We start from the raw sequence: 12,233 nt of genomic DNA, 5'->3' as shown, positions 1-12,233 counted from the left end.
TATTGCTACTCCTAACATGAGTGTCCGGATGAGGAAGGTAGAGTATATGGTTAGTTCCCTTTGCATACACCAAGGGTTCTTAACTTGGGGTTCACGAACCCCGAAGGGGTCACAAGAAGATCTCCAGGGGTACTTAGCTGATCTAATAATATCCTTTTGCAGTATACTAATCTAATGCATATTGAGTTAGTGTCAGTCACCAAATTAACGTTCTGTTCAATGTCAGATTACTGGGGGTGTTTGGGTATAGCTCACGGGGGTTCTTAAATGTTGAGAACCCTTAGCATAAACATATGCTTACATTTATTTGAAGTGTGTATATTTTGATGTGATGATGAAGATTGAAGTGAAAGTTATAAATAACTGTTCCTTGTACATAATGGGTTATTAATAGCAGAAAGGTGAACACGTTTTTCACGTTTATTAGCATCACGTGTATTATAAATATGAATTCCTACAGTTTCGCTACACAGTGTAAGGCGGAGGATAAGTAAGAAATATTCCCTTGATATAAACCTGCCCTCTAACACACACACGCACACACACACACACACACACACACACACACACACACACACACACACACACACACACACACACACACACACACACACACACACACACTACTACTACTACTACTACTACTACTACTACTACTACACACACACTCACTGGCCGGTAGTTCTGCCAGTCTATTCACAGTTAAATGATAAGGTCCTCCCTCACCTCTTACTTGGCAGACAGAGGCTCACACAGTGCTCTGATGTGGAGGTGTTTACTGATGGGAGAACAGACATTTCTCCTCAACTAGGGTAGATGTAACGCATTAAAGGCCACAGCTGACCCACTGATCGGGAGGTGTACCAGGAGCGATTATGAGACTTGCACATGATCCTAAACACACATACACACACACTCTCTCTCTCTCTCTCTCTCTCTCTCTCTCTCTCTCTCTCTCTCTCTCTTCGTGGGTATTTAAATAAGAGCTGCCACGTGAATACATAAGAAAAATAGACATGAGAGTGAAGTGACGACTGACGAGCCAGTAGGCCGTCGGGAGTGGTAGCTGCAGGAGTCACGTCACGTCCTCCACCAGCACCCAATAAATGGTCAGATGTGCATTTTCAACCAACAACCACAAAGGAAGGAAGAGGACATTAGGATAAAGGGGGGAAGAAAAATCAATCCATTTATCAGTCAAACTGTCCATAAAAAATACGTTGTGTCGTTGGAAGTAAAGGCAGACCGATGACACATCTCACGTAAAAAAATAAGTAAGTGACAATGGTTCTTGTTTTCGCAATCTGGGTAACACCAATCGACTAGGAGAGCCCGCTAGGGAAGACTATTTGAGATTTGAGGTGGTGGAGGTTGGTCTTGGTGACTTTGTCAGTGTCTGGCATCTTAACAGCGGGCTGCGTCTTGACGGTTCGTGTGTGCCAAACCAGGATCTGCGGAAGTAAAGTGCTGATGGTTGGAGGTTGGATAAAATGACCTCTTTAATTTGATAATTCCTATACATGACTTGATGATTACTTGGTTTAGGAGAGTGAAACGGACTAGTATTTTCCTGACAAATCATGAGAAAGTTTATGTCCAGGACTCTCTCTCTCTCTCTCTCTCTCTCTCTCTCTCTCTCTCTCTCTCTGCCCACCTTAGTACAGTTCTCGGCGAGTGGTTCAATCTCCTCTGGCTTGATCCTGAGAGCCTTGAGGAAGCCATCTTCCTCGAAGCCCACGCTGTACGGCATCAGCGGCGCCTTCCTCTATGGTGGGAGGTCAGCGAGGCGAGGGAAGAAGACAGAGAGGAAGAAGACAATAGATTTTTAAAAAATATTATTTAACGAAGGCTGTGGTAGTGTTTTCTTGATTGCATTGTCTATTCAACAACAACAATAACAACAATAATAATAACAACAACATTACTGCTACTACTACTTCTAATAAAGTAATAATAATAATAATATTAATAATAATCCCAGTGACAATGTCAGGCCCATCACCGCCATCTTGGCTAGCCTCCAGAACCTCGCCGCAAAGGAGTAGTGGGTGAAGCTCAACTGGATACCCAGTCACATTGGAGTAGCGGGGAATGAGGCTTCTGATGCTGCTGCCAGAAAAGCTGTGATGGGTCCCCAAGTGATTTCAGCACGTGCCTCTCAGTCTGCGGCAGGTGAAGGTAGGAGCAAGGTGCGTTGCAACCTAGCACTCCCACTAGTCATACTGACTGTAGGAAGGAACCAGGAAGGGGGCAGCATGGTATGCTGTGTATCAGCTGTTTGATGCCTCCCAGCAACAGCCCAGACCAGATGGCATGTTGCTGCAGCATGTGAGGTTAGGCTACTGTACCAGGGAGGAGCTGTACAACGCCTTCCAGGGTCAGGAGTGCGCCTACTGCGGGAGATACAACCATCATCCACTGCTGCACTACCTCCTGTCCTGCCCGGCAAACACCGTTATCAGAGCAGCGCGGCCACCACCTACCCAGCCTTAAGTCCACAGCCTCCTCACCAGCCGTGAGGCCAAGGCTGCCCTCCTCATTCACCACACACTCACAAACGTGATGCTGCAGGTTCTAAGTCCGGCACTTCTGCCCCTCTGACTCAAACTGTCCACCACAGTTGCAGCAGCACAAAGGATGGCGAGTAGCTTTTTTTTGCCAAGCCACTAACAGGCTGGTGCCTGCTTTGAGTATATGTATATAATGTGTTTATGTAATTATGTATCATTATATTTCTACTCAATAAACCCTTAATAATAATACCTCTACTACTACAACGACATCTACCACTACTACTACTAGTACTACTACTACTACTACTACCTGGAGGTAGAACTGGACATTGACAGCAAATCCCGCCATGTCAACGGGAAACCTCCGGCCAGCGATCCAACCATCATAAAAGCCCACGAGCTTGCCACTGGACACGATGGGTGTGGACACCCCGAGCCGCGTCACCAGCCCCACTGGAAACATGGACACTTGCCTCGTCATGCGGATCTAAGGGAAGAAAGGCAAACATACACTGTACATTGCTTCCTGGCAGCTGGTTTGAGTCACGCTCTTACAGTCACTGAAGCTTCGATTAAGTGACTGCTGTCTACTGGCAATACCTTAATATCACAGCAAACTCCTAGGAGATCTTCAAAGCGCGCTGTGATATTGAAGTATTAACAGTAGTCAGTTAGCTTCAGTTTATATAAATATATATATATATATATATATATATATATATATATATATATATATATATATATATATATATATATATATATGCATACTCGACCTTTGTTTATCCAGACCTCGTTTACCGTGACATAAAAGCTGGAATTAATAAGAAAATTAGAGAAAGGAGCTAGAGTTGTGAGTGTTTGTGAGCAGTATGTGTGGCCAAGCAAACTGTGTCATACATTCGTAAATCAAAAGATAAGCTGGTAGAATATTCTGCAAAATACTGTGTGGATGCATCATCAAGTAAAACTGGTACAGGTGCACCAAGGAAAATGTAAGGAGTGGAAAAGATGCTGCATTAGATACCGCCAAACTCATGATAAGACTTCTGGCTCAGGGAGAGGGCCTCTTCCTTTGCCATGTTGTGCAGGGGACTGTCACTCTGTAGTAAGTAGGAACAACAACGTATCTATGCAAATACCATAGTTTATTTCTGTAGAGTATTTTATGGATACAAAAGCTAAAATCATGATACCTAAAATAATATAAAATATTTAAAAACATAAAATGATGTTTAATATTTCGTGCATAAGCAGCAGTTCAAATGGAATGCTCATCACTAGGTGGGAGCAATGAGCAATCAACCATGATCGTTTCGTTACAAAACGATTATTTTCTTTAGCTTTTGTATGAATAAAATATTCTATAGTAATAAACTACGGTAAATGTGTAGGTACGTTGTTGTTTCTACTTACTACAGAATGTCAGTCCTCTGCACAACATGGCGGAGGAAGAGGCCAGGAATCCTATCTAGCCTCCCTGAGTCCCTTGCCTATGAAATGTTCACATCACCTTTGGACATATTCCATTTGGGTGTATGTGCAATCCCCATGAGTAGCAGAACTGTATGTGGTTACACACTTACTATTAAAGTTTTAAAAGTATATATTCATCTATCATAGTAGAAAAACAGATGAGTAGAGGAAAAAAGTAAAAACTGACAGCTTGTTTATGTTGAAATGCTTGAAGTTGGTTGTTTTAATTTGTTTGAGTGGTTTTATTTATTTCACTATAGATAAAACTTAATTTACAACCCAGTACTTAGTGACTCAAGATGACATTGGACCAGGTTAAGTAACAGTTTAGTAGGGTGGGGAGGCAACTTATCTGCAAGGTAAACCAACAGTACATCATTTGGGGTTCAAATTATAGACGTCAACTAATGTGCCAAATGGACTTCTAAGTCGCAATATACGGTACTGTTAGGTTAGTTTTAGTGTTAGATTAGCTTAGATTAAGTTTGTTTAGGCTTAGTTCATCACAGAGAGCAAAACAGACAAAATTTTGCAGAGCCCCCCAAAAAAGTCTAAGGAGACAAACTACCACATTTGACAAACGAAGGACTTATTTGTGTTATCCGGACTTTTCATTATCAGGACCAGTGCCTGCACTATTTAGTCTGGAAAAACGAGGGCCGAGTGCATGCATACATACATACATACGTACGTACATACATACATACATACATACATACATACATACATATATATATATATATATATATATATATATATATATATATATATATATATATATATATATATTATGGCGACTCAATATTTGAACTTACATAATTAGTTCCAAATGGCTGTTCGAGTATCAAAATGTTCGACTATTGATACCTATAAATCAAGTAATTTGTTCTAATCTTAGAAAAACCTCAATTTTATAAAAATTTCAATGTAATTTTTTTTTTTTTACAATTTTGATTTGTACATACCGTAAGTCAAGGCTGGTGATGGATAATGTAAAAGAAGAAGGGAAAAGGGTGGGAAGGAGGAGGGAGGTTGTCGGAGGACGAGTCACTATCCATGAAAACGTCTTGTGTGATTCCTGTGAACTCACTAGTGGAGGGCTGTGGCTCACTAACACTTGCACTCTCACTAGATTCTTTATTTTCATCACTAATAAGCATCTTCCGTGCCATTATAAGTTCTTAAATGGAAAACTACCGACAGAATGCTGAAGAATGTGTTCTTCTCAAGACTGCGGCAAGACTAGGGATGCGCACCGGGATCCGGTATATAGTCAACCCTCGGCTATTGCGATTTCAGCTATCGCGTTGTATTGCTATCACGCACCCATGAAAAGCTGCTAAAATTTCATTATCGCGACCTCAGTTGCCTGCTATCGCGCGCCCAGCCATGACCTACCATCACTGAACGTAAGGCAGCGGCACCTGGCAGGGAAATAAAGAAAAGAAAGAACTTAACTTACACGCAGAAACTTGAAATAGTGAAGTGCATAGACAGTGGTGAGACGAAGAGAAGTGTTGGGAAAAGTTTGGGATAAATGAATCGACTGTACGAGGAATTTACAGTAAATACAATGGGCTGATGTAATTTTTTTTGTTATAACATTGACATGTTTTAATTGTTACCAATGGATTATACAGTAATAAAAAAAAAAGTAAAAATGAGGGATATTAGAAGTAAAATTTGTGGTTGCGGCACCAATAACAATTCTCACCATTAGTTGTTCAATTCGGCTATCGCGTTTTCGGCTATGGCGCGGCTATTTCGGCCCCAATTGGGCGCGATAGCCGAGGGGTTAAGTGTACCGGTATTTCGTTTCGGTATTACCAGTAATATCGATATCAGAACGGGACAATGGCGGCAGCGTGAGGGAGAAGCCCGAGCTTTGTTTACAAACATGTGTTCAGCCATTCGATTACCAGATATCTTCACCATTTAGTGTTTGGTGTTAATGTAAGTTTATAAATGAAAAACTAAGGACAGGTCGAAGGAGAATGTTATTTTTACGACCGCACCAGCACACCTGGAGGAAGGGGGAAGGGAGAGGCCAGGGAGCCTTTGTCTACAACTATGTGAGTGGATGTTTGAGTATTAGGTATTTTATCGAGTATGAAAATGAACTTTTGCGTTTGATTTTTGAAAAGTTTGACTATTAAGACATTTGAGTATTGAGTCTCCACTGTATATATATATATATATATATATATATATATATATATATATATATATATATATATATATATATATATATATATAATATATATATATATGTATATATATATATATATATATATATATATATATATATATATATATATATATATATATATATATATATATATATATATTATATATATATATATATATATATATATATATATATATATATATATATATATATATATATATATATATATATATATATATATATATATATATATATATATATATATATATATATATATATATATATATATATATATATATATATATATATATATATATATATATATATATATATATATATATATATATATATATATATATATATATATATATATATATATATATATATATATATATATATATATATATATATATATATATATATATATATATATATATATATATATATATATATATATATATATATATATATATATATATATATATATATATATATATATATATATATATATATATATATATATATATATATATATATATATATATATATATATATATATATATATATATATATATATATATATATATATATATATATATATATATATATATATATATATATATATATATATATATATATATATATATATATATATATATATATATATATATATATATATATATATATATATATATATATATATATATATATATATATATATATATATATATATATATATATATATATATATATATATATATATATATATATATATATATATATATATATATATATATATATATATATATATATATATATATATATATATATATATATATATATATATATATATATATATATATATATATATATATATATATATATATATATATATATATATATATATATATATATATATATATATATATATATATATATATATATATATATATATATATATATATATATATATATATATATATATATATATATATATATATATATATATATATATATATATATATATATATATATATATATATATATATATATATATATATATATATATATATATATATATATATATATATATATATATATATATATATATATATATATATATATATATATATATATATATATATATATATATATATATATATATATATATATATATATATATATATATATATATATATATATATATATATATATATATATATATATATATATATATATATATATATATATATATATATATATATATATATATATATATATATATATATATATATATATATATATATATATATATATATATATATGTATATATGCACTTGTTTATGCACTATATGCAATAGTCTTGAATGTACATTAGCTCTATTGTCGACTTAATATATCTGAACAATCTTTCTAAGAGATCAAATAGTACAGGATACTTCAATTATTCAGGTAATCTTACTTTGTTATACAAGTATACAGTCAAAGCTTAATCATTTAAATACAGCATGGATGAAAATCTAGCTATACATCATGTAAGTCATAAACAGGAAATGTTCAGTAAAATATCTGTCATGACAAGAGGGCACTTCAGGCACGATTTAAATACAGTAAATTTGCACACCTGAAATAGACAAAGATACACCAACAATAAGCACAATGAGGCTCACTTTGCACGAGGGGTTTTTCTACTTTCATATTACCACGCATGTAATAATGCTCTTGAGAAGCAAACCTAAGGAAAACTTGATATATGACAGAAAAGACTCACCTCATCAAAGATACGGTAGTCGTAGGTGTTGTCATCGTCAGCAAAGTAGATGACACCATCCTTGGCATGTACCTTCACCCACTTCAGTCCTGCGTTTCTGTTGCTCACACCACGAGGCTTGTTGGCACCTTTGTATCGTCGTGACGCCGTGCCTGTTGGGGGGGACGGTACAATTCTATTTGATGACTCATAAGATGCACCCACTTTGGCAAATATTGAAATAAATAAAAAAGATAGATGAGCAGATTTAAGCTCTAAATATGAAGTCAAGTATTTCACCTGATATTTGAAGACTCGCATGCATTTAGATCATTATTAGATCCCAATACTTTACATTTAAAAACATTGATCTTTGTTTGTAGGCTACACACCAATTCTGCTGTGACTTGTGAGATGTAAACATATACTTGACATATAGCATTGTCTGTGACTGTGAGAGAGTCAGAAACTATAGTGCTAATAATCATATTTCTTTTATCATATATATTTTTTTCTTTTACATGTATGCAAGGTCAGAATGTTAAAAATTTTAATTGTATGAAAGTGTGTCTTACCTCAAGGAGTAATGGCATCACACTAAAAAAAGCACTGAAGTTGTCCTGTATCAAGATCAAGATCACTGACACCGACCGCCTTTGTTTTGGTTCATACAATGCGTGGTGGCGTATTCTTCCTAACTTGTGTTGTTCTATGTGAATTACTAGTATGTATGACCTATCATATATTGGTACCATTGAAAGAAAGACTTGTTTTGTGGTATAGTACCTATCATCACTTTGTTTACATCTGCAAAGATGTATAGAATGTGATTTTTGAGCCTCTGTTGCCACCAATACCAATACTAAACCTTGACCTCTTAGGACACAGGATCATTTCCTGAGTCTTTTTTTGGGAAAAAAAAGTGCTTCGTATGAGCTATCAAATACACAGAATTGGGCAACTGCTCTCAAAATTAAAATCCGCTCGTGCTCGTCCCCTTTTTCAGACCGGACCCTTCCGCTGCCGCTCATCCGCACATTTTTGGGGGTTCATCGTTGCGCTCGCACTCTCACTTCCGCTCAAGCTCCTGCTCGTACTAGCCCTCTCCTCTCACACTAGGGTTCTCTGCTCGCATCCACACTTGCGCTCAAGCATGCGTTTTCCACTCACATTTCCTCTTTGTGCTCTTTGTTCACGCTCTACATTTTCGCTTCTGCTCACTCTTCTTTAATTGTGCCCCCCAGTTGCATATATACATACATACATACATACATACATACACACACACACACACACACACACACACACACACACACACACACACACACACACACACACACACACACACACACGCCCGGTAGCTCAGTGGTTAGAGCGCTGGCTTCACAAGCCAGAGGACCAGGGTTTGATTCCCAGGCCTGGTGGAGATATTTGGGTGTGTCTCCTTTCACGTGTAGCCCCTGTTCACCTAGCAGTGAGTAGGTACGGGATGTAAATCGAGGAGTTGTGACCTTGTTGTCCCGGTGTGTGGTGTGTGCCTGGTCTCAGGCCTATCTGAAGATCGGAAAAAATGAGCTCTGAGCTCGTTCCGTAGGGTAACGTCTGGCTGCCTCGTCAGAGACTGCAGCAGATCAAACAGTGAAACACACACACACACACACACGGGGCCACACAAGCGTAAAGCCCAGGCCCTGTAAAACTACAACTGGGTAAATACAACTAGGTAAACACACACACACACACACACACACACACACACACACACACACACACACACACACACACACACACACACACACACACACACACACACACACACACACACACACACACACACACACACACATATATATATATATATATATATATATATATATATATATATATATATATATATATATATATATATATATATATATATATATATTGCATGGAAAACAAAAATAAACAACAAACAAATTTTTACACACTATATGCTAATAATTTTATAAAATTTCCTGTATTGCAACTGATCAATAATTGCATGAACCAGAGCAAGAGCCTTCATTTACTTAATTTACAATTATTATATGGGGCTTCTTGACCTTACCTTAGCTTAAATGAAAACAAAAATTAAATTATGGCTATATTCAATACAGTTCCAACATAGAAAAATTCTTTATTGAAAAAAATCTTCATTCGGAAACATGTCTATTGGCTATTGCATTGCAAGCATCAATGACAATTAGTAATAGCTTTCCTAATCATTATTTTTTTTCTAGTGATGAAGAGGCAGAAGAGCCTTGAGTTATTTCTGTGGTAACAAATAATTTTTCCATCATTGTAACAAAGTAAATCAACATGATGCAAAATATGTAGGAACTAGGAATGAGCTGGCGATTACAGATTTGATGCGAAAATAAATGAAACATGGCGAACAATTTCGATGTTTCTCTTGTATAAGAAAAAATCCCTTAATCTGGTGGTAAATATTGAAATTTAACACACCCATGGTCCCAAAGAACCCCTCCCCCATATGCACAGGCAACACCTCTTTATGGTGACACACACACACACACACACACACACACACACACACGGCCCGGTAGCTCAGTGGTTAAAGCGCTGGCTTCACAAGCCAGATGACCGGGGTTCGATTCCCCGGCCGGGTGGAGATATTTGGGTGTGTCTCCTTTCACGTGTAGCCCCTGTTCACCTAGCAGTGAGTAGGTACGGGATGTAAATCGAGCAGTTGTGACCTTGTTGTCCAGGTGTGTGGTGTGTGCCTGGTCTCAGACCTATCCCAAGATCGGAAATAATGAGCTCTGAGCTCGTTCCGTAGGGTAACGTCTGGCTGTCTCGTCAGAGACTGCAGCAGATCAAACAGTGAATTACACACACACACACACACACACACACACACACACACACACAAACACACACGAGCATAAAGCTCAGGCCCTGTAAAACTACAACTAGGTAAATACAGTTAGGTAAATACAGAGAGAGAGAGAGAGAGAGAGAGAGAGAGAGAGAGAGAGAGAGAGAGAGAGAGGGCCCTGGCCACATCCCACCCATCCTGGGAAAGAGACAGGTACTTGGGAAAAATTAGCCTGGGAGCCTCTCATTCATAGGTAGGACTTCAGAAGCTGATTGAAAATAATAATAATCATAATAATAAAAAAATAACAATAATAATAATAATAATAAAAATAATAATAATGTTTACTACTGTAGTAGTAGTAGTAGTAGTAGTAGAAGAATCAAATGGGGGAAAAAGTGATCATATTGACTTAGAGGATCAAGAATTTTTTAAATGTAATGAGAGACACAAGCAAAAAAGACGGAACCACGCCACATCAAATTTTAAAGAGTTAAAAACTACTTTGGTAGTATTGAGTGGAAGGAAACTATGCAAGGCGAGACAATTCAAGAGAAGTAAGATATTTTCCTAAACAAGTATAATGAAGGAGTAAAGAGATATGTTCCCAAATACAGAGTAAAATAAAGCAAACACACGTGGTATAATGCTATTTGTGCAAGAAGTAAAAAGTGTAAGGATGCAGCTTGGAAAAAATTAAGGAAACAACGGAATGAAGCAAATAGGAAACAGTATAAAGATGCACAGAACGAATACTTTAGGATAAGAAGGGAAGAGGAGAGAAATTTTGAAAAGGATGTAGTGAAGAGAGGTGAAAAGGAACCCAAGCTTTTTCATAACTATATAAATGGAAAAATGACAAACAGAGAGACCATCACTAAATTGATTAAGGGAAATAGGACATACGAAATAACAGAAGAAATGAGTGAGCTTATGAATGAGAGCTTTAAATCAATATTTAATGAAGAGGGAGATTTCATAGAACCAAACAACCAAGCAACACAAGAAGGATTAAAAAACTGTGATCCATAAACAAAAAATCAGTAAACTGCAAGAAGAGGCGGATGTGAGGAAGGTATTGGGGCCAGATGGAGTGTCAGAATGGAAACTGAGGGAATGTAGAGAACAACTGGTGGAACCAATCTGGGATGTGATCAACAGCTCTCTGATGGATGGGAAGGTACCAAGGGAGTGGAAAAGAGCAAATATAGTTCCAATATATAAAGGCGGAAAAAAGATCGAGCCCCTAAATTATAGACCAGTGTCACTGACTAGTGTTGTGGGAAAGATCTGTGAAATTGTAATTAAAAAAAATGATTAGAATATCTGGAGGAAAATGAAATAATAAAAAACTTGCAATTCAGTTTCAGGAAAGGAAGATCATACATAAATTTACTAAGCTTTTACACAAGGGTAATAGATGAAGCACAAGGGAGATGGATGGATTGA

General features: G+C 35.9%; 1 protein-coding gene across 1 annotated transcript in view; it reads right to left on the bottom strand.

Moving 5' to 3' along the window:
• Positions 1–401: 401 nt before the first annotated feature.
• The window catches only part of LOC123517996 (galactosylgalactosylxylosylprotein 3-beta-glucuronosyltransferase P-like), a 97,138-nt gene continuing 85,306 nt past the window's right edge, over positions 402–12,233 (bottom strand). Inside the window, exons 5-8 of the mRNA XM_045278498.1 lie at positions 7,946–8,097; positions 2,824–3,000; positions 1,655–1,765; positions 402–1,451 (exon numbers count right to left, since the gene is read on the bottom strand). Of these exons, the coding sequence (XP_045134433.1) occupies positions 1,323–1,451; positions 1,655–1,765; positions 2,824–3,000; positions 7,946–8,097 (569 nt within the window). The 3' untranslated portion in view covers positions 402–1,322. The remainder of the gene's footprint in view (positions 1,452–1,654; positions 1,766–2,823; positions 3,001–7,945; positions 8,098–12,233) is intronic.

Source organism: Portunus trituberculatus, chromosome 43, assembly GCF_017591435.1.
Source record: "Portunus trituberculatus isolate SZX2019 chromosome 43, ASM1759143v1, whole genome shotgun sequence".
Classification (NCBI taxonomy): domain Eukaryota; kingdom Metazoa; phylum Arthropoda; class Malacostraca; order Decapoda; family Portunidae; genus Portunus; species Portunus trituberculatus.
The sequence above is the reverse complement of the archived record's forward strand: the minus strand, read 5'-3'. Positions and strand labels throughout refer to the sequence as shown.